The sequence below is a fragment of the Macadamia integrifolia genome, chromosome 5 (assembly GCF_013358625.1).
Source record: "Macadamia integrifolia cultivar HAES 741 chromosome 5, SCU_Mint_v3, whole genome shotgun sequence".
NCBI lineage: Eukaryota > Viridiplantae > Streptophyta > Magnoliopsida > Proteales > Proteaceae > Macadamia > Macadamia integrifolia.
Window position 1 is genome coordinate 40,961,512 of NC_056561.1, and position 24,141 is coordinate 40,985,652.

Genomic DNA, 24,141 nt, shown 5'->3' on the forward strand with positions numbered 1-24,141 from the left:
AAGAAGACACTCAGGGTACTTTTACTGATAAAATAGCCAAACTTAGTAAGTGGGACAATGAATGAGACTCCAATGAGATGTGGATCAAGATGACATCATGTATTAAAAATGTCGCTAAAGAGGTTCTAGGGGAATCGAGAGGCACTAGGCATGACCTTAAAGAAACTTGGAGGTGGGATGAGGAGGTTCAAAATGCTATCAAGCACAAGAAGTTTTGTTTTAAGACTTGGCAAAGGACAAGGGAAGATGAGGATAAAAAGAAATACTATTCTTCCATAAATGAAGCTAGAAAATTGGTGGGGAAAGCAAAGATTAAGAAATATGATGAGTTCTATAGTAACATGAACACTAAAGCTGGGGGAAAAGATATATATAAAATAGCTAAGTTGAGGGACAAGAAAAGCAGAGATCTTGAACATGTCAAGTGTATCAAGGATGAAAGCGGTAGAATGCTGGTTAAGGATGAAGACATCATGACGAGATGGAGTGATTATTTTTCCAAGCTTCTAAACTGAGACAACCCGAGTGGATCTTACTCTTTTCGAGTCTCCTTCCCATCGGGACAACACTAGACATAGATACGTAAGAAGGATTGGAGTTTCTGAGGTTAAAGATGCCTTAAGAAAGATGAAGTCTAGAAAGACTCCAAGCCTAGATGATGTCCCTATAGAAGTTTGGAAGAGCTTAAGACTTGCTAGCGTATCTTGGCTAACTAACCTTTTTAACAAGATTATGAGTACAAAGAAGATGCCTGATGAGTGGAGAAGAAGTTTTGTAATTCCCATTTACAAAAATAAATGCGATATCCAGGATTGCAATAACTACAGAGATATAAAACTTATAAGCCATATGATGAAAATTTGGGAGAAAATTATTGAAGTGCACTTGAAAAGAGAATCAGGAGTTTCGGATAATCAATTTGGTTTTATGCCAGGGAAATCATCTACTGAAGCTATATACCTTATTAGAAGACTCAGGGAGACCTTTAGAGCTGGTAAGAAGGACCTCCACATGGTCTTCATCGACTTGGAAAAGGCCTACGACAGAGTTCCTAGAGATTTAATATGGTATGTCCTAGATAAGAGAAAGGTGCCGAGCAAATATGTGGATCTAATTAAAGATATGTATGATGACGTGGTAACAAGTGTGCGAACCAAGGTTGGTCAAGGCTATGAGTTTCCTATTTCTATTGGGCTATACCAAGGGTCTGCTCTAAGCCCCTATCTGTTTGCGCTTGTTCTAGATGAGCTGACAAAAGATAAACAAGGTGACGTCCCTTGGTGTATGCTTTTTGCCGACGATATTGTTTTATTGGATGATACAAAATCAGGACTTAATGCTAAACTAGAGTAATGGATATCTACCTTAGAAACAAGAGGCCTGAAGATAAGCAGATCAAAGACAGAATATGTGATGTGTAACTTTAGCCACTCTACGAGAGATAATGAAGAAGTGACTATTGAAGGAAAAAGGATCAAGCAAAGTAACTATTTTAGATATTTAGGATCTATCATTAATAAAGAAGATGATATAGAGGATGAACGTTTCACATAGGATTAAGGTGGGATGGATGAAGTAGAGGAGTGCGTCTAGAGTCTTATGTGACAAACGCATCCCGATAAAACTTAAGGAAAAATTCTATCAGACTATCATGCGCCAGGCTATGATGTAAGGGTTAGAATGTTGAGCCGTTAAGAAGCATCACATCGATAAGCTAGGGGTAGCGGAAATGAGAATACTAAGATGGATGTATGGGAAAACTAGAAGAGATATAAGGTTAGGAATGATCATATTATAGCAGACCTGGGGGTTGCCCCAATTTCTGACAAGCTTCGAAAATACCATTTGAGGTGGTTCGGACATGTTCAGCAAAGGCCAACTAATGCACCGGTAAGGAGAAGTGACTTGATTCAGATAGAAGGATCCAAAAGAGCAAGAGGTAGACCTAAAATGACCATAGGAGAGGTTGTGAGGAAAGATATGCACAAATTAGGTCTAGTCCCGAGTATGGTTTCGAATAGAGCATATTGAAGGGCTAGGATCCAAGTAGCGGACCTGCTTTAGCTGTGTTCTACTTTGCTAGTGGTTATTAGTCTGTCTCCATTTAACACCTTTTATTTTCTCTTCTTTCAGCTTTCTTTGGATCCATGTAGCCAACCCCATTAAGTTAAGACAAGGTTTTGTTGTTGTTGTTGTTGTTGTTGTTGCTCTTTAAACTGAAAGAAAGTCCTAGAAGGATTGATGTAGGTTTCTCTCCAAATAACCTAAACCATCCCACTCCCTCAACCCAAAGGGGGAAAAAAAAAAAATGAGTGAATCAAGTAGCCTTGGCATAATCACACAAGAAAATAGCATGAATCTCTCATTGTCCACAAACTGGGTTTGCGTGGTTGTAACTTTGTAGAGAAGCTTTGATCCTAAATTTGTTTAGATTAGATCCCACGAGGCATTTCTATATTAAAAGAACAACTCTATGGTGGGCTGGAATTTCCAAAGCTTCCCCCAACTGAAGCAAAGATTCAGTTTATACTATTAGAATTTCCAAAGCTTCCCCCAACTGAAGCAAAGATCCTGTTTATGGTAGTTCTTTAGGCTGATTTGGCCATAAAGAGCTCCATTTCTAGTCCCTGCTCATTATTATATTACACAACTGGGCTGACATATGATGGAACTTGGAGCTACAAATTTGAAGATACCCATCTAGAGAATACATTATCTAACCTATCCTCAGATCAGGTAAAAAAGCCTCTTTAACATTTAAAACCTTTAGGCATTAATTTGGATCATCAAAGTCCAAAAACCAGATAATTTGTAAATCAGGTGGTTGTTGAGCACAGCTGGGTGTAAAACAGTAGGCCTAAATGCACACAATATTATTTGGTGGGATTGCAAGAGCCACTACTCGAAATAAAGAGATTTGAATTAGCTCAAATGTTAAATACAAAGAAACAGGCTTTGATTAATACAAGGTCTCCTAACTGTTATGCAGAAAACCAACAGCTGCATCTAAATCGGCTCACATCAAAGAGCCATTCTATTCTTTTCAAATTGAACAGAAGTCCTAAAGTCTCTTAAAACACTAAAAATGAGTCCCTCCCACAATTTCCTTCTCTCCGTCTCTCTTAAGAGAACATGACCCCAATCTTCTTTGCAAAATCATCCCCATCTTCATCATCCAAGTACTCTTCCTGGTCCACATTTTCTTCATCCCCAACATCAGCCTGGTCATAATCATATTCTCCATCCCTGTGATCAAAGTTTTCAAGCTCTTGATCTTCTTGATCTTCTTGATCTTCTTGATCTTCCATTGCATCATCAACCATCATTCCATCTTCAGTCTCAAGCTCAGTTCCCTTTTGGGCATCCGAAGATTCACCTTCGTGAACCACATCATCACCTTCCATAGTGATCTGACCTTCTTCATTGTCTTCAGCAGCTTTATCTGGATAAGCATCTGAGGACCTTGGTTCTTCCTCACACTGAGCCTGATGATTGGATTCTTTCTCAGGCTCTGAGGTCTGAACAGAATCTTTCTCTGCTGACATCCTGGAGCTGCCGGTAATTATTTTCCCACTATCCAGCTGCCCATTTTGTGAAACTGTGCTATTCCCAGAAGATGCTGTTTCTGTTTTTCTCTTTCTCTTCAAAATCTCACTCAGGGGCTTTGGGCCCTCAAAAGGAAGTGAACCTTCAGATTCTTCATGACCCACTGGTTGTCCGAGTTCTAAGTTTTTCTGCTCCTTTAGCTGTGACACTTGTCGAACCTTTGCATTCCGAGCTTCAGTGCTCTCTGAGACCTTAGAATTTTTCAACTCAGCAAGGCTTTTTGGACCAGCAAAATATGGAGTGTTATTATCCACCTCATCTCTTCTGTTAGGAACCCCTCTAATATTTCTGGCCTCTCTAAAGTCGTCCTGGCCTTGCCGTTTTATTCTTCCTTCACGCACCTGGTGGGAGGATATTGGAGGCCTGCCTGGTGACAATCTACTGCGGCTCATTCCCCTATCTATTTCCCTCGCTGGACGCAAATCATTCAGATTTCTGTCTGGTGAAGATCTCCCAGGAAGTGTAAGTCGACCTTGCAGCCTGTTGCTTCTGGAACTCTCATAAGGTATATGGTGCGAATCTCTCCGAGAATGACCCAGATTTCTTTGGCCTTGAATGTGGCGATTACGGTCATCCCTCCAATGAATATCACCATGACGGTCAGGGCTAACTGCAGACCTCAAACCATTGACCCTCCTCTGCTTTGACAGTCGTCGGCGCAGATCTGACTCATCAATCTGATCAAGGCTCTCAACTCTAGAGAAACCTCTCTTTTCTGGCACAGATGGCCTCTCTGTCCTCTCAGATGAAGCCCTTCGCTTTTCCCAAGCATACTGATCTTGCACTTGCCCATATGAATCATAGCCACATGAATCATCATATGGTTCTCGGTCATATTTAGCAAATGGAGCATAATCAACTGAACGGTCATAATCAAAATCATTCACAGTGTTCAAACGCCTTCCCTCATGGCTGGCTGTTCTTCTGTACTCATCTTCCGTATGATAGTAATCAGAATCCCTGAGTTCATCATCAACAAGAACATCAAAACCAGGAGAGGATTCCCTTAAGAACTCATCAGCCTCTTTACCATCCTGGAAGACACGGTCATCAAATGCCTGAGCCTGGCGACTACGCTGGGGCCTTGGTACAGAGTTCCCACTGGCATTAGAGGGAGCATTTGTTATGTATTTAAGACGCTCCTCATCCACTGTGGTGGGTGGCAGTATATTTCTCTTAACTATGCTGCTTTTTGGAGGAAAAGTTTCAGGTTTCATAGCAGGTTTGGGTGGAGGCAAAACGTCGACTGACTTTCTGATGTTCTCTTGTGTAGTCTGTTGTTGATCACACCTTTCAAGGCCCCCAAAACCAGCTATGAAACCTGACTTTCTAATGTTCTCTTGTGTCGTCTGTTGTGGATGTGTTTCAAGGCCCCCATAAGTCTTCTTTGGATTCTGGGGCTCAGCAACAGTTGTAGCAGTTTTTGGTTCCTGTTGCCGTGGTGGTGGATTACCGAGGGGTTGTGGTCCATGCATGAAGGTGCATCTGTCACCCTTTAAACAAAGCCCTTTCTGGAAGTAATAGCAGGGAACAGCTGGTTTTCCCGAGCTATAAGCAGGAGTATGGCCTGGAGGCATTTGCAGTGATGATACACTTTGTGAAGGCGGTGCAGACAATCCCACTGAAGGTGTTCCTGGGGTTCCTATCAAGCCATCGAGTGGCTGAAAACATTACATTAGGCATAGCACTGACATTTTAATTAAAATAAAGATAATTAAATGCTAAAGGTTAGAAACAACAAGTTTATTTGTCCACTAAACCAACAAGGCATGTTTGACAAAAGGACTCACCGGGTGCCGGAATGCACATTTTGGATTCAAGCAGTTACCATTCATCCAATACCAGCAATCCCTGGGGTTAATCCTGGCAGCTTCACTATGGCGATATTCACATTCACTTCCCTATAACAAAGAAGAAAGGTAAAGAAAAGGGATATAAGGAAAATTTCAGAAAGAAAATGATTACATAGAATACCCATAATTGTTTAATGTCAGACCACCCACGTGATTGACATTCTTTGAAATGATTCAGGCAAAGAAAGAATTCAAAGGAATCACAATCATCAAAAAGGCAAAAAGAATTTACTGGATCTTCCAAGACACCAAGAAAAAAACACCACATTAAATTGACAGGTCCAAAATTATATACAGAGTAAAAAGGAAAACAATGGCGAGGACAAATGGAAAGAACTTTATCGTCCGGTGCCATAAATAGTACATCAGTTACCAATTTGCAGGATAGCTAATAGTGATCTGGTAGGCAAGGTGTTTGCTATTATTACTGTCACAGGAGAAAACATTTAAAAGGGATTATGCCTCCTGAATAAAAAATTTCCAATTCCCAGGGAAAATTGCCAAAACGTGCCAACGACAATTCCTTCACAACAGATTTTTTATGCAAATCATTCAGGCTCAGCTCATTTGACCAAAAATTACTTAGCTATACAACTGCAATTTTTCACACACTAACATATTGATTTGCTGGAGAAGTTTCTCCTCTACAACCCCCCCCCCTCCTGGCCCAACTTTATTTTCTCCAACTAAGGAGCCCACTCCTATGAGGCTTGCATCTAAGCACAACAAGGGCTTTATAGATAAAAACCTTTATGAAAATATTTTAATGCATAATTTCAATGAACCAACAACAACAACAATAAACAAATGCAGTGGCATCTTCACAAGTAAACAGCTTGTTGACCCCCATTAGCTTCAATATCAAAATGGAAAAAAACCATTAGATGCCTAGAAGCAAGTAAATTCTCTATCCAATGTGTCTCACTTTATATGCAAGTTTAGTAATATAAAAATAGTACAAAAAAAAAATAAAGATATAATGATTTCATAGTGTAGATTTATACTTCATTAAATTAAAAAAATTATCAACATATATTTCTAATTAGACATAACATTTCCAATTTCACAACCACCACAAAGATGGCCTATGTAAGGTCACTCCACAAATAATGCATTAAAATATGACTATATGTAATATAGCAATGATATTTTATATAATTATACTTATATGCAACATAGAAGCCATATTAATACAATATGATATAATTAGTAGTAACCTTACTACGCACGATTGGCATATGCTTACAACAGCCTTCCACGAAGCTGGGTATAAGGCTATGCCCATATGCCCATGGTCCAAAAGCACAATATCATTACTGCAGTAACAAGGTTAAAGCCAAAACTCACTTTTTCCCAATCGTTAGGGGGTCAACACCCCTTCTCCTATATTTATAACTTTAAAGAAACTAACAAAATAGGAAACCTCCAGTATAATAGGAGAATGCCTCACAATTTAGGTCTTCCTTCAAAATAGAAACTATCTAGGGTGTTACAAAATAGAAACTATGGTTGGATTGTAGCATAACTACCCAACCCTACAAAATAGAAGTAAGAAGCCTCAAAGTGAAACCCACAGTCCCCATAGTAGCTAGAAATATCTTCAACATAATATTTCCCACTCAAATCTCCTTTAGATCTTCTAGAATATCTTCTAAATCTCCTCTTGATCTTGTAAAATATTCTCCAAATCTCCTCCCTATGATCTGCTTCAGCTTGAGCTTCCAGTGTAGAGTCATGGGGACAAGTTCGAAGGCAGCAACTTAACTTAGAAACTCTGAAAGCTAAGGCCAACTCCATTCAACCCACAAGTGACCTTGCAAAAGTGGGACTTGTAATTATTCTTACATGGCATGATCATTGATGGGTCCCCACTCCCCAGCCGTGTCCTTCATAGTTTCTCCTTTAGCTACCCATGTGTATATCCCTTATAACGGGATCTCACAAATCGCAGTCACCAATATATCCTTTTTAAGGCAACTACCATTTTCTTGCAAATTACCCATTCATTAAACTAAATCCACTTCGCTGTAAGTGTTTAGCTGATATCTTCTCCTTAAGGAGGCAAAGCCACGTGATTAATTTTTTTCTTTGCAGTATCTCAAATGAAAATCTTAATATGCCACTCAAGAAGCATTAATTTAAATGTCACAAGCTATGTAGAAGCAGAAGCTGGATTTCCATCAAAAGCAATCAGAGATGTTGTCATCAAGCACCTGAGCTTAATTGAAAAATGGCTTTCCCTTTCCAAAAGCACTATGAGGTAAGAGAAGCATTTGCAATTTGCACCCAAACATTTGAGTTCTTCCCAACAATTAATTTCTTTCCAGATCATTAAATTTCACCTTTGTAAGTAATTTTCTTATGCCACTAAGTCCTAGTTTCAGAGGTGATTTTATAATTTCTACATGTAATATTGAGCTTCTGCCAAATCAAATTATGGAAAATAAATAAATAACTGAAATTAAGTTAAATAAAAGTCTGATAGGATAGGCAAAAGATGTTCTTTTTCTTCATTCCCCTCTTAAGAAATTTTTAAGAATAGAATGTAAAATACGTGTCATAGAAGGGACTACAATTCTATCTAATCAAGCTTCTGACAGTTCATACTTCACATAGGGGTAAGGAGGGATAAACCGTTTACAATCTGTGGCCAGATGAAACAAAGTGTGCAATATAAGGTCCTCCATTCAATAAAAAATATTCCCCACAAATGATTTCCTGTACATGCAGATTAAGGAAACCCACTCTTCAAAACAACTTAGCTTCTGGTGTCAACAGTTCCCACAAACGACTCCTCATGTTCATTAAATACAACTACCGGGAATCTGATCTCACGCAACAAAAGCAAATTAAAATTTTATATCAACAATCCCCAGATAAACTAAATAAGATCCAACAGCATTCCCAGTCAACTAATCTTCAGTGATTGTCATAAATACCATATTTCAATTATATTAACCAGTTGTTAGGAGTTAGGATGACAAATCACTAGAAGAACGGTAGAATTTTTATTGTTTTCTGACAAAAAATAAACAAGATATAAAACAACAGAACTCAAAATCCTCGACCTCCCACTATCTAAAATTCCAACTATCCAGAATTAAAATTCTGGGTTTTCTAGTGAAAAAAATCTTAATTAAGCGCATAAATCTAATCACCCCCGGTGGGAGAGACCACCAACGCCTTTTGTCATCGAGATAAAACACAGAACCACTCAAATCAAACCGATGCAATAATCAATCTAAACAGAACCCATGAACCCTAAAAACAGAACAATCAAGATTCAAAAACCTAAAAACCAATTCAATACCTTTTTACAGGTCAAAGGCGACGCAAGGAAATAAACGCAATCCGTATTTCTTTTCAGAAACTCTTCCTCAGCCGTCAATACAGGCTGACCTGAATCTCGAGTCCCAACTTCCATGGACGTTCTGCAACCTCAAAATGATCCCTTGATTTTAAACCCAATTCCTGATAAGATCGATCGTGAAAAAGCTTAACAGTCGCAGAAGCTTCGCTGTAGCTGGTAAAGATTAGGGCAATAACATAAGAGTAGCAAAGATTGATCCGATCTCACCACTCACGTGGGCGTGGGAAGAAAGAGGAGAGAGAGAGAGAGAAGAATGGAGGCTTTAGAGAGTTCTCTCTCTTAACCTCTCAACGAGTGAATGAGCTTTCACCGAAGCGCACTTCCTAATTTCTATTCACGGGTTTTGTCTGTACTTTCAACTAGGGTAACGGCTATCTGAGAGAACAAAGATACTCTTCTGTCTAATCAGGTATCAGAAAAAAGAATCTTAATGGTAGTTTTGTAAATGTAGAATGAAAACAGTTACTGAATTTGTAGAATTACGAAAAAACCTCCAATAGGTGTGCGTGATATGTCAGAAAGATATTAGTAAGAGTGAGGATGTTTTGGTAAATGTATATAGTATCAAGCGGCTTACGTATTTACTTAACCTACCTTTTCCATAGATTTTGAAGCTGACTGGTGGAAAGTTTCATTGATGATGGACAAATGGGGGCTATCTCTTATCCATTTAGAGGAGACAAGATAGGGACACTTTAGCTAAACCTTTCCATACATTTCCATACACGTCTAGCTTGACCACTTGTACAATGTTGTGGTCCATATGTCAACTCTAAGCTAAACATGGATTTGGGTTATGTTAAGAAAATCTAGACTTAGGGTGTTTGGTTAGCAAGAAATCAATAGAAAAGGGCGAAAAAGGGAGAAGAGTTTTTCTGTGGAGGAGTGCAGCTCCTATGCGTGTGTGAGCCAATTGAGAGTGTACAACAAAGTATCCATAAAAAATTTAATAACTCCTTCCATGGGGCACGAGTTGGTCTGTTCGTCCCCATGTGTACGAGCATAGGGGCCACACTCTTTCACATAAGCCAAAGGAAGAACTGAAGAAGGATACGCACACCGTTGTAGCAAGCCGCACCAAAGAGAGAGGTGTCAAAATATATGATTGAATCGAAGCACACAGTAGAAAAATGGTTTTGTAGGTTATTTTTCAGTTTGATTCTATTTGAAATCACAAAACCGACAGTTAACTGACACCAGTGTTGTTAGTGCTATTGTGTTAACATGTAATATGTATTGAATCCTTTTTCAGCTTATTCTTATCCGGTGTGTTTTCTGGTTCACCTCATAAAAATATAAATTGAACCAGAACTAGAACGAATAACCAAAGTTGCATCGTTTGACACCCCTAAGATACAGTGGGTGCTACCTTACGGTGTGCCAGTTGTGCACTCTTACACATAGACTCATTGGATGGTGAAAGTGAAATGACAATCTTACCCCAATGACTTGTGTTTATGCTTGTATTGTCATTGGTCTGCACGTTGGCACTTTCGCTTGAATCCATGTAGTCCACCCCATGAAGTTGAGATAAGAATGAATTTATTGTTGATGTTATATACCACATATTAATGCAAAAGTAAGCAATTTCACCAGTATTCAAGTTCTACAGATTTGTTGTGGTATCAATGCTTTAGGCATTGAGTTGGCGAACAATCATCTCATCTGCGATCATATCTGTGTGGGTTTGTTACAATCCATTATTATCCTTGTTCTCTGATTGCACACTATTCACCAAGGAGATAGTCTGCTTCCCCATTTCAGGGCATGCGTTCCAAGCTAACGGCTAACCAAGGAGATGTCTGCTTCTATGGTCATCTGTTGGTTTTTAGCTTGCACTGGCTCATGTCTGATCCTATGACTATTGTTCTGTGTAGGGCCAAAACAACTTTTATGTTATACTTTTTTAGTCACTGAATACAACATGGGGTAGGCGCCTTTGGTGTGGTGGTGACTATCATAACAATAGAGCGTTGGCCTAAGTCTTAGGGAGAGGTCACTTGTTTAAGTCTCCCCCTTCCCACTAATCAGCCCACTACCTTTCTTGAGTTGGGACGCCGCCTTGGCTGCCTTTGGGTTGCCACCTCAAGGGAAAATTACATAACCTCCGAATAAATTGGAACTTACATTAAGAATTTTCTCTCTGATGAAATATTAAATTCATGGCCACCTAGACTCATTATAAAATAGAATATGTTACAGAATATATTTAGATTCAATGATGAGTAGAATGCATAGGAAAAAAAAAAAGATGGAGTAAAACCTTTTTTTTTTTTTTAATCAAAGAATAAAAATTAGAATAGATTAAAGGAAAAATTGTAGTATATCTATGTTTGGATTCAAAATGCTAATGTTAAAGAGATTGTTCATTGATCTATGAGCCAAACACGCCAAGAGGAGTACCACTTTGTTGGTAGGCTTGAGCCAAAATGATGTTAGAGATAATGTATTATGAACATTCAAAAGGAGTTGTCCAATGTTCGAAGGCCGTGAGGTGGTATTGTGATAAAAAAAAAGTATTCCATTTCATTTGAATTGCTTCATATTTCTCCAATGCTCCACCCATCTAGCTTTGCTTTCTTTAATCCAAGAAGAAGGCTCCTTGCACCGACCTCAAAAGTCTCCTGTCATTGAAGAAAAAAAAAAAAAACTAGCTTATATTGAGACACATCTCCATTATGTATAATACAAAAGGCTCAACCTCATTTTTTTGCTACTTTTATCAGTTATGCTCGCATGGACGAAAAAGGAAAATTCAAGGATGGGTAACACAGAATATTAGAATAAGAGCAGGTAGATATCACATGTTGTGTAGGGTGGCATAGTTGGTTTTCCATAGGTTAGCCAGTAATAGAATTGAGTGGGGGTTCAGTTTAGCCATTTTGAAAATAATGTTATTTATTTATTTTTTTCTTTTTAATGTGACCAGTAAAGTAGCATATTATAATAAAGGTATTGAAGAAAGTGAAAATATTATTATCCAGGTATATTTCTTGAGTTAAATAAATACATAAGCATATTACAAAACGAGATGGCAAAAAAATTCTAGTTTTTCAACCCAATGGACTAGCTGTCTAGATTCTCTAGATGAAATCGCAAGATAGGAAAGTGTGCCTCATAGATTCAGGGCATTTGTAAAAAAAGATAGATTGGATTAACATCCATCCATCTGCCCAGGATGTCTTTGGGACAATCCTCCAAGTTCTAATCTCTTGAAGGTAATTGAAGTTTTCAAAAAATTTGCTACCAATGTGAAGGAGATAAGTAAGTGCACCTATTTGAGATTCCAATAGGGTTAATAAGAAAACACAAAGAAGGAACTTAGTAGTGGTAAAGATACATTTTTATGGGGAGATCATGGTTCTAAATTGGTATTGTATCAACATTGTAAAGACCCAATAACCAAGAACTAAATCCTAGAGGGAGAATTTAACCCCCATAAACAGATTTTTAAGGTGAAGAAACCCAAAACTATATCAACCCATATCAAATCCCTTTAGTGATCAATGTGGGATCAGTTCCCTATGACTAACTTCTTTTTTTGTTGGTAGATTGTAACTTTTTATTTAATTATTTATTTTGGGGGAGGGGGAATTAGAATCGTAACAAAATCTTATCTCATATTCCCAAGGAAACCTTTAACTGAAGTATGAGAGCTTTCACGTTAGAGTTTCGGGTCATAAACCGTTCACACAACCTATTCCGTTTTAGGGGGAAAAAAAAACATATACCCAATGCGCAATGCTCCACGCCACTATGATGTCTGGAAAGTATAATGTACGCAGCTTTGCAAAGAGGCCATTTTCCAACTCAAACCCACGACAGTCCCTCTGAGGCCCGGCCTCTTCAGTCAAAATTTCAAGAGTTTCTTGAATGAATTTCAACCAAAAATTACCAGCATGGGTTCTGAATGTAGGTTTTCAACAAAATATCTGACAAAATACCAAAATTACATTTTCTCGGAGTAGCATGCTTTACCAGACTTTTGTGAAATATTCCATAAAAATTAAAATTAAGACCTAGCCACAGGATACTTACTTGGAATTCCATAACTGTAACTGATTAGAATACACATTTTTCTATACTTGTATTACCATTGATAACCATGCAATATGTGTGCTTTTAAAGGACAAGATGGTTGAATATTTCAGCATAGGATTATATCAACCCAATGCACGACGGCTCCCTCTACTAGCAAGGTCTAGGAAGGGCAAGTGTACACAGCCTTACCCCCTGCTTCACAGAAGAAGCTGTTTCCAAGTTTTGAACCTATGACCAAATTTTCTCCTATACATGATGAGAAAAGCAAAAGAAGATGAATGGGAGGTGGTTAAGATTTGGAGCAATGTAGGGGAATTAGGGAATTTTTTTGGTACTAACGATAGTACCCAATGGCCATGGATAGCAATCCCTCTTGTTGGAAACTGAATTTTTTTGTCTAAACCCAAGCTGTGTATCAAGGCTAACATCGAAACCATCCTCATTTCAAAGTATATAGCACTTGAGGCTATGGTTAGAAAAACTACAATCATAGACCCTGATTACCTGTTAAACCGTATAGTTACTATCAAATACTATTTGGTTCTTTTTTCCAAACCAAAAAAAAAAACTGGGGTTTAAGGACTTCCATATATAATAATAACTAGACAACGTAATTCAGTATTTATAAACATTCATAGCTACTAAATGAGTGGTTTGAGTTTTCAGACTGATGAACAAATACAATACTGAAACACTAACAAATTGGTGGGGAATGAGGTACGAAGTTTATGTAAGCATGCATGTGAGCATATCTATATTACATAGGAAACCAAAACACCTGTTCGAAGAGTTCGTAATCTGAAGCTTCATCGCATACAATTATTTCCAAGTCAAGCAGTGAATGCCAGCTTGTTCTGGAAAATCTGCATAAATTTTGAAGCAACTTCAATTCAAAAACAAATATAGTGACCATATGGTCATCCAGCAAACAAGAATTTTAGGTATGTTATTGACGGAAAAACACAGAGAGACAGAGAGAGATCATGTTATTATATCGCCATGTCAACGTAGTTAAAACCATCATTTTTCAAATTTTCATTCTCCTTAACAACGAAAGAGGTCATCGTAACCATCTACAACAGTGTCCCCAAAGGGGGTTAATCAGTCGGACATAGCAGATGGACTTTGGACGATTGATCCCTAAAAATTAAAGAAGTTATGTAGTGGAAACACCAAAACGGTTTACCAGATGCCACCTTCATAAGATGGAAAGTCCTCTATGTTATGGGTACAGAGCTGGGCTCAAAAAGAGAAAATGGTGACAGAAGTCACACAGAATATTGTCTGAGCAAATTGGATCCAGATCATGGTAATGACACAAATGCATGCATATATATCAACATAAAAAAAGTGGAACATTAAGCAATTAAAGAAGAACCACTATATGAGATTTAAATATCAATCATGTCTTTATCACTGTACAGTGCAGTAAAGTAAAAGAGGAATCAACAAAAGCCCACTACACTACTCAATAGACCAAATTTAACTAAAATCCCAGAGTCCAGACTGGCCACATGCAATCAATCTCCTAGCATTCCTCTTTTCTTTTTCTTTTTTCCCCCTTAGATTTTCTAAGGCTCTCTTCTCACTTTGCTTTCTTTTGTATAAATTTTATGTTTCACTCAAGACCACCAAAAGCTTCAACTTACCAAGGTACTAGCTTAATAATATAGTCAAAGGACGACATCGTTATTTCCATCAGGAATAAGAGTATCATGAGCCAAAAAATTTCAGTCATAAAAGATTAAAAGCATACCACTAGAAATCATCGAAGCAAGAACCAAATGATGTGCTAGGTCATACCATCTTGTCTCATTTTCAGTAGTCAAGAGAGCTCACGGGAAGTATCCCAGACCCTTGTTTCCCTAGTTTCTTCACATCCTCGGGAGAAAGTATCTTGATATACCAAACATTATTTACAAATGACCTGCACAAATAGCCATATACACATTCCATTAGTTTAAAAGACAGGTAAAAACCCTCAGCACAAATTCTACAAGGACTCCAGAACCAACATATTTGGATTAGTTCATGCTTAATATCAAAAACCCATTGAAGAGGTCGAAGAAAATTTGAGTGGGTTTGCCACATTTGTTTCGATATCAAATTCCCGAAAGTACAATAAAGGGAATATTTTTAATTCCCCTGCTTTTACAACAATAGTTCGGCTCAAAAATAGTGGCACCCACTGCAAACTTAACCAGAGGTGATGTGGATTTTTCAAGAATCGAAGTCAGTTTGCTTTATAAAAAGAAGATATCAATGAACTTCTATGAAATGGTTTCACGGGATTCAGCCAATTATCTCAATCATGGGATATCATTCTCCCTTCATCTTACAAAACTCATTAACTTACTGATTTTACTTTCTTTTTTTAACTTTACCCATTTTAAATCAAAACAAACAGAGCATTTTGAACCGCTATTTCAAACAGGTCTACTGATTCGTTTTACAAAGTACTTACTCCCAAGGGTCGTCTCCAAGGAGAAGAACATCATTCTCCCTGTCAACGAATACAAGCTGCCAGCCTGATCTTAGAGGGCCATCAAGTTTGCCCTCAATTCCAAACATCTGACCAAGCTCCTCTATCAACTCATGATAGCTGCTGAAGCGGGTGATGTCCAGTGACCTCCCAACTGATCCTGACTTGTAGACCTGCACAGATCATAAACCACACTGACAAACCAACAGCATTGCAATGGAATCTCAAATGAGAACCAAAATCCTACTCACCTTCACAAATGTTTTGGTTGGTGGATCAACTTGCCCCGAACCATGCAGAAAATCAGAAGAATCATCCATGCAGCCATACAAAGGACTCTGAAGGCCAGAAGCTCCAAAGGGAATGGAGGACACATCAGCATCAATTGAAGAAGTAACTAGATTGGGCACTGAAGTGGGAAGCAGGATCTCAGATGAATCAATATTAACACCAAAAAGAGTGTGGTTTTGGGCATCTCCACTACAATTGTCCGCCTCCACAGAGCCATCTTTGCCAGTGAACTGTGGGTCAGATACTGAGTTACCAAATGCATTGGCTTGTGAACAAGAAAACTTTGGTCCCCAAGGCTGCTGTTGTTGCTGCTCACTCAGCACGGACTGACCAATTCTTGAGAAATTCAGAAGATTGCCACTGCCTTCAGGACAAAGTGAGCCCATCATACTTTGCATATATGCAGGGTTTATTGCAGCTGAGAAGGTTATGTTTGAATCTGTAAAATCTGTTTTCTGGCATAAAGGAGCAGAAAAAGTTGTTTGTTGCTGCTGGAGGTGATCATTTGCAATCTGAAAAGCTTCTTGATATGTTTGTTGCTGCTGTTGCGCCTGCTGCTGCTTCTGCTGATCATTCAGTGACTGTAGCAGTTGTGGCTGCACAAGGTGCCGATGCTGGTTAGCTAAATTTTGGGCTTGTGCTTGCACAGTCTGCTGAGAAAATGACTGTTGCATCATTTGCAGCTGCAAAAGTTGATTAGGCCCACTTGACTGTTGCTGGAATAGGAAAGGCAAAGGCTGCTGAAATTGCAGAACTTGCTGTTTCAGAGGATCACTTCTTATATCCTGCAAGGCTGCAGCTGCCATGGTTTGGTACTGTGGATCATGTTCATTTCTCAGAAATGGAAGATCAAGCCTCTGCTGCATCAAGGTGCTCACACCAAGTTCCTGAAAATTCAAGGATTGAATACCCAGCTCTCCATTATTCCCTCTCAGCCACATAAGGGCATTTGCTGCATCATCTGTATTATCTGAAACAGAACAGTAATAAAACAAATATAATAATATCAACACTGATAATGACAGTAAACAGTGAGGAAGTCTGATATTGCATTCAAGAGCAAATGAAGATGATATTAGTGATGAAGGATGAACAACTGCAGTATTTTATTGGCCATTCACAAATCTATCACCCCCGATGAGAAATTGTTTACAGTTCCATCTACACCATCTATTGATCTATCTAGTTGATGGGGATAGTGGACAGCCTATCGATGCTTGTAGAAGGACAAATCGGGTCCATACTTTTACTATTCCCATTTGGCATGACCAATATTGCAAGAGTTCATGTGAGAGGTTGGCTAGAAGACAGGGAGTCAGGGGCCAAACATGCATGAAGACAATTATGTATGGTTTATTTTGTAAATTTTCATGAGGGGATCGTACTTGCTGGAACTCTCTTATTCTGCCGTTATACATTATTAGAATCTAGTTGCAATTCCATAACTTTGCAGAACAGACCACAGTCCTATGCTACAAAAGAATTAACACAAGGAAAATGTCATGGTACCAAGGCTGCATTTGGTAGTCATTCAGTTCCAGAAACAACTTTTCGTCACAAAAACAGAATTTTCAGTTTGTCAAAATGCCGTTTTTAAAAAAAAAAAAAAAAAAAAAAAAAAAAAAAGCGTTTTGTGAACCTGTTTCAGGAACGATTACCCTAGTTGTTCACTTCTTTTGTATTTGGAACGAAACCAAAATAACGGAACAAGATTTCTCCATTCCATCATTTTGCGTTTAAGGATTTTTTTTCCCCTTTTCGTTTCAAAAATACCGAAAAACACCAAGTTGACACCAAACGCTTTATTCCGTTTCTTTGTTCCCATAGAATGTTTTTTGACGACTACCACACACACACATAGAGAGAGAGAGAGAGAGAGAGAGAGAGAGAGAGAGAGAGAGTTCTTAGTCTGCTGGTTACAATTAATGTTGATTGAAGCCCCATCTCAGTGTTCCTACGCCCTACGGCTAGCTATTATGGAGTTCTATATGCCTTGCTTATAGGAAGTTTGGGTCAATCAAGGATTTCCCAACAGCCCCTATGGTTGGAGATTTCTAGTCTGTATTTTCTTCTTTTATTTATGTTCTTTTTAGATAAAGTTAGTTTGATTCTTATAAATGTCAGTCTTAACAGCACCCCATGATTTGATGAATGTAATTTCGTTGATATCTCTCTCTCTCTCTCTCTCACACACACACACACACATGCATGATATTCTCTCTCTTCTTCTCCCTTTCTCCCATTGATCTAACCCACCACCAGCAGACCTCCCCTCTGATCTGCATTTATGTCCCTATTAAAATTCTAAACTCCAAGGAATTTGGTTGAAAAGTAAAATTTATGAGCAATGTGTTCCTGGACAGATCACCTACGAAGGGCCTTCTGCACAGCACAAGAATCTTCGATATGGCAGCTTGGATAGGCCCAAATTTTTGTGGACATACGAACCCCAAAATTTCCTTCTCACATGTCCAATTTCAGCCCTAAAGTGAGCTGACCATATGGCAAATGGCAAAATAAAAACCCAGGATTACCAAGAAGGTGCACACTTATGCAAAAACTACCAAGAAGTTGCATGCAATATACTGAAGGGCATTTGATTGCATTAAGCTCAAAATTTTACATGAGCGTAATCTAGATCACGTCATTTCTATCCAACGGCCAAAATTTCCACTTCATCATTCCATATGGAAAATGAGGTGGGCCCTAAGGAAACCCTTCTTAGGGGCCACAAAGTTCTTTTTACAAAATCTAATCACCAGATAAAGAAATATTCCATAGTAAGTTACATAGTCATTGTTGGTGCTGAGTGCAAAAACTTTCCATCTTATTTTTTGTTTCATTTCCCTTGACTTCACTGTCAACCAGATGGAGCCATAGAGGACACAGTTTCTCTTGATGGCTCACCCTAAAGGAATCTATGCACACCTTGTTGGTGCCATGTCAAAGGATGATGTATAGATTGTAATCATTCAATGTCTGGGTATGGCATAGATAGACAGCATGAAAAATTTCATGCTAAAATTCGATGATATATTTTGCCATCTATTCCTTTGTATTTTCAGCAATCCATGCAAGGGCATGCACCCTTCATGATCCTGGACTTTCAATGCTTTATTTGGCCATTTTGCCAACACCTTTCAGGCTGAAACTTGACATGTGAGCAGCAGCCCTGGAGTCTACCAGTCAACAAAATATGTGCCACATCCGAACTGCCACATGGCAGTTATTTGGGCATAGCAATATTTGTGAACTCTCTAAGCACACTCGGTCACCTAATTTTCCCACTGATAATTAAAATCAATGTTCTTTTATTATTCATTCAGATTAATGAGGTTCCTCTAGGATTGTTGCTCAGGGTGGATTCAAACGGTTTATCACCATAATTGATAACTGCACACGTTTGGCTTGGGTTTATCTTCTCCCTAATGCAGAACCGGGTTTAAGAAAACCCTGTTCGATTCACTTAACGGGCCCACTCAAATAAGAAAACTCAATAATCAAATTGCAGTGGCAGTATCGTAAATAATCAGATTATTGATGAAGTACTTGGGAGACGGGACTTAAAGGGAGTTAATAATTATTTGGTGGGGGTATATTAGGAAATAAAATAGTAGTATGGGATATGGAAGAGTTAAAGACAAATAGAGGGGTAGAATGGGAAATCAGAATAAAAGGAATTAAACACCCTAACTCACGATGGGGGTTGTCTTCCTCCTTGTACCAAAGCAGCGGCAGTAGAGTTGGGAGAACTCAGATCGAGAGAAACTCTTCACCAGGCCTCGGTTTGCCTTGAAATTTCAAGACAAGAAAACCCACAAGACAAGCACTTGGATCTACAAGTTGGAAGGCTGCGGTAGGAACCTGTAATAGAACCTGGAGGTAGCTTAGGGTTCATCCCTGTCGCAGGTTTGTTTTCTCACAGCAGAGAAAGGTTTCTGGTCTAAGATTCAAAGGTTGGAGTTGCCTACAAGGCAGCTTCCTTCGATCCAAACCTCTGATTCAGTCAGTCACAGGACAGGGGTCAGCCAGCTCCTTGTTGGTGTTTGTTTTAACGCCCAGCAGAGATGAAGAACAGTAGCCAATGAACATAACAAGGTAATAAAACTGGGAGATAAGAGGTAGGGATGACAGGAAGAAGAAAAGAAAAGAGAGATGAAGAAAGAAGAAGTTCAAAGTAGGAGGGGGGAATACGCAAGGTCACAACAGCAACAGGCTCATCCATTAATTCAACATTCAATTCTTTCATTCAAAACTCAAACACCATAATCGTTTACAGAAATTTAAAGAAGAAGTCCTTACATAAAATTGGAAAGCAAGTAAAGATGGAATTAATCTAAAATGGAAACTAACTACTTGCAACGGAAACCTATGTATTTACTTCTAAAGTAAGGAAAAATCAAATATACTAATTTGCTTTCCTAAATATCAACCACCAACCCTGGCCAGACCAGAATTTCAGTTTGGGTTGGTTATGTCTTGGCTTAGACCTCCATAGTGGGTCAGTCCGGTCCATCCAAGCCAAGCCATCTACATCTGCATCAACATCAGCTTGCCTCCTCTGAACAGAACTCGACTCCATCGAGTTTGGATGAGGTCCAAGAATGCCGTCAAAGTCAATGCGCCTGAGGAGAAAAGTACCAGTTGTCTTCTTGAGTTTCAGAGGGGGAAGATTCTTTGCCGGGACAAACTTCATCTCAAGTCCACCATGCTAAAAGGAGTCTTGTCGAACAACCATGGGCACCCCAGAAAAATGTGACAGACCTTCAGAGGGAGAACATCACACTGCACCTGATCAATCAATCCACCAATGGAATACGTGAGCAAATACATTTCATTAATTTTCAGATTCATGTTGTTCACCCACCCAACCTTGTAGGGATTCGGATGAGGCTCTGTTTTCAGACTCAACTTGCAAACAGCATCTTCAGCGACAAATTTGGTGCAACTGCCGGGGTCAATCACCATGTTACACAAGATATCATTGCATCACAACGCCAATCGTCCTCCTCGGAAACCTTCTGTCTAGTCAAAAGAGGACAGATCACATAGAACGGTTGACGCTCACCGTCACTATCACCATCATTGATCTCACTAGGCTCACGTTCACACTCAGCCTCCAGATTTACCATTCCTGTTTTCAGTTGCTCTTCTGGTGCATAGGGTATAAAATTGTCTTTATCGATGTATGCTAACAACCGATTAGGACACTGATTAGCTCGATGCCTGTATCCCTTGCACGTGAAGCATTGAATAGCCTCTTACTGAGTTCCTGTCATAACCACGCCAAGGTGGGGAGTAAGGTCTGTCAGAACCATGACACGAAGGGGAATATGGAAGAGCCGGTCGTGTAGGCATTGATGAAGAACCAGTAGCTTGTCGTTTATTAACTGAAGCCAATTTCTCTTAAGGAGAAAATTGTTGTGGGTGTGAGGTATCTCCTTTAGAATGTGTCAGGAAAAGTCCTCTAAGTGTAGGGCCTCTTCAGACTTTCCTCGACCTGATAGGCCACATGAATTGCTTCCTCCATAGTAGACAACCTACTAGCAGCCAGTGCAGCACTAATCTGTGGATGCAAACCGTTGCGGAATTGCACCACCAAGACTTTCTCGTCCCACTCAAAGTCAGATCAAGTGGCTAAATAGTAGAATCTAGCCACATACTACTCAACCGACATATTGTCTTGTCTCAACTGAACAAATTTCAGGTGTACACGTTGCTTGTAATCAGTCGGTTGGAATCTTTGTCCATCGCACCTCGCATTTCAGCCCATGTAGTAACTTGCCCCAAATTTTGAGTCTGATTTTCTGTTGGTGTTTTATCCACCAAACACGAGCTGTGCCTTTCAATTTTCCCTCTGCAAAATATCAACTTCCTCACCTCTATCAAGTTGTACCATTTAAAGAAAATCTCCAAACTTTGAACCCAGTCAAGGTACTGCTCTGGGTTGTGGTCCCCATAGAAATCAAGGACGTCCAATCTCGCTACCTTATCTGCTCCGTCATCATATCATCCAAGCCCATATGGTGGTAGTAGTGGTGGTGGTGGTAGTGGTGTATGATGAGGTGGTGGAGGTGGTGGAGGTGGTGGTGGTGGTGGTGGCGGTGGTGGTGGAAGGGGAACATGTGGTAATAGGTGTCGGGTGACGTATGGCAACCCTTGCGGGATGGAGTTGGAAGAATCCTTAGGTAGCATGGGACTCTTTCCTTTCTCAGAAGTTGTCAACCTGTCAATAGAAGCCTGCAAAGAAGTGATATTATTATTGAGCGTGTTGACACTTCCCTTTAAGGTAGTCACTCGTTCAGTGAGATTGGCAATAGTTGTATCAGTCTCTTCTCTCTGTGAACCAATCTGCTGAAGAAGTTCATTGTTACTCACCATAGCTATAGGAATCTTTTCGGCTTTGATACCACTTAATGCAGAACCGGGGGTTTAAGAGAACCCTATTTGATTCGCTTAATGGGCCCACTCAAATAAGAAAACTCAATAATCAAATTGCAATGGTAGTATCGTAAATAAACAGATTATTGATGTACTTGGGACATGGGACTTAGAGGGAGTTAATAATTATTTGGTGGGGGTAAATTAGGAAGTAAAATAGTAGTATGGGATATGGAAGAGTTAAAGACAAATAGAGGGGTAGAATAGGAAATCAGAATAAAAGGAATTAAACACCCTAACTCACCATGGGGGTTGTCTTCCTCCTTGTACCAAAGCAGGGACGATATAGTTGGGAAAACTCAGATCAAGGGAAACTCTTCACCAGGCCTCGGTTTTCCTTGAAACTTCAAGCGGAGATTCTCAGGAAAAGGCTCTAGCAAACCCACAAGACAAGCACTTGGATCTGCAGGTTGGAAGGCTGCAGTAGGAACCTGTAATAGAACCTGGCGGTAGCTTAGGGTTCAGCCCTGTCGCAGGTTTGTTTTCTCACAGCAGAGAAAGGTTTTTGGTCTAAGATTTAAGGGTTGGAGTCGCCTACAAGGCAGCTTCCTTCGACCCAAACCTCTGATTCAGTCGGTCACAGGACAGGGGTCAGCCAGCTTCTTGTTGATGTTGGCTTTAACGCCCAGCAGAGATGAAGAACAGTAGCCAATGAACATAACAAGGTAATAAAAGTGGGAGATAAGAGGTAGAGATGACAGGAAGAAGAAAAGAAAAGAGAAAGATGAAGAAAGAAGAAGTTCAAAGTAGGAGGGGGAAATACGCAAGGCTCGCAACAGCCACAGACTCATCCATTAATTCCAACATTCAATTCTTTCATTCAAAACTCCGACTCCATAATCGTTTACAGCAATTTAAAGAAGAAGTCCTTACATAAAATTGGAAAGCAAGTAAAGATTGAATTAATCTAAAATGGAAACTAACTACTTGCAAAGGAAACATATGTATTTGTTTCTAAAGTAAAGAAAAATCAAATATACTAATTTGCTTTCATAAATATCGACTACCAACCCTGGCCAGACCAGAATTTCGGTTTGGGTTGGTTATGTCTTGGCTAAGGCCTCCATAATGGATCAGTCCGGTCCAGCCAAGCCAAGGGATCTGCATCACTCATGTCTAAGTCCGAGGCTTTTTCCTATTTCCGTTTCTTTCATAACATGATCCGAACTCAATTCCATGCTCAAGATCAGATTTGAGGATTGCTAATGGGAAGGAGCATATAGATGGCTCATTCCTTCATTACCTTGTTTAACACGGTCGTCCCAAAACTTTTATGTTCATACCCCTGAACAAAATGGTATCCCATAAAGAAAGAATCAACATCTTCTTGGAGTCACTCATTCATTGATGTTTACCACCCAAGTCCCTAAATTCTATTGGGGGTGATGCCATCCTTACTGTTGCTTTTCTTATTACCCAGGTTCATTCCAGTGTCTTGGACTTTGAAAGACCTATTTGTCTACTTTCGGATCCCTCTCTTGCTTCTCATGTTCCTCCCAGGGTATTCGTCTATGTGTATTTTGTGTACAATTCCAAATTAAGATCCTTGGGTATTCTCTCTCTCAAAAGGGATACAAATGTCATCATCCTCCTTCCCATCACTTATTGGTTACAATGGATGTTATATTTCATGTCCTATTACTAGTCCTTCCTTCAGGGGAGAGTGTTGGGGAAGAGCTTCATTCTCCTTTGGTTATTGATACTGATCGACTTCAAGGAGAGAAGATAGACACTAACCATGTCACTGGAAAAGAGGAAAGAAAAGCCCATCCCAATCCACCATGTCCATCAATGCTCCTAGATCCTTCTTCTTCTCAGACATTAGGTAATGATATTCCCTCCTCGTCTGATGATGTTCCTATTTCTATTAGGAAGGGATTTAGAACATACACCCAACACCCTATTTCTAACTTTGTCTATTATGAACCATTGTCTCCTTCTTATCGTGTCTTTGTTTCTTCTTGTCTTCTGACCTCTGTATCTATCCCACAAAGGCTGGAAAGAAGTTATCATAGATCCTAAGTGGAAAGGTGATGGTGAAGGAAATGCAAGCAATT

At 39.4% G+C, this 24,141-nt stretch overlaps 2 protein-coding genes across 3 annotated transcripts in view; both read right to left on the reverse strand.

The window, feature by feature from the left end:
• Nucleotides 1–2,899: 2,899 nt before the first annotated feature.
• LOC122079798 (zinc finger CCCH domain-containing protein 32-like) lies at nt 2,900–9,132 on the reverse strand. Its single transcript, XM_042646521.1, has 3 exons — nt 8,770–9,132; nt 5,397–5,507; nt 2,900–5,267 (listed from the first exon to the last, which is right to left on the reverse strand). The coding sequence occupies exons 1-3, from the start codon at nt 8,881–8,883 to the stop codon at nt 3,123–3,125; spliced, it is 2,370 nt and encodes a 789-aa protein (XP_042502455.1). The 5' UTR covers nt 8,884–9,132; the 3' UTR covers nt 2,900–3,122.
• A 4,307-nt stretch (nt 9,133–13,439) lies between these two features.
• The window catches only part of LOC122079845 (auxin response factor 12), a 28,956-nt gene continuing 18,254 nt past the window's right edge, over nt 13,440–24,141 (reverse strand). Inside the window, exons 12-15 of one of the 2 annotated variants that reach the window (XR_006140551.1) lie at nt 15,604–16,613; nt 15,335–15,525; nt 14,627–14,797; nt 13,440–13,733 (exon numbers count right to left, since the gene is read on the reverse strand). Coding sequence is in view for 1 of the 2 variants with exons in the window: in XM_042646597.1 (XP_042502531.1) it covers nt 14,689–14,797; nt 15,335–15,525; nt 15,604–16,613 (1,310 nt within the window). In the remaining variant the exon portion in view is untranslated. The remainder of the gene's footprint in view (nt 13,734–14,626; nt 14,798–15,334; nt 15,526–15,603; nt 16,614–24,141) is intronic. The other variant, XM_042646597.1, reaches the window with a different exon arrangement.

Excerpts from the sequence above, each read along its gene's own strand:
- LOC122079798 (XM_042646521.1), bottom strand. The coding sequence starts at position 8,883 with ATGGAAGTTGGGACTCGAGATTCAGGTCAGCCTGTATTGACGGCTGAG. Across the intron at positions 5,508-8,769 it reads CGCCTTTGACCTGTAAAAAG|GGAAGTGAATGTGAATATCG; the intron begins GTATTGAATTGG and ends TCTTTGTTATAG. Across the intron at positions 5,268-5,396 it reads AATGTGCATTCCGGCACCCG|CCACTCGATGGCTTGATAGG; the intron begins GTGAGTCCTTTT and ends TAATGTTTTCAG.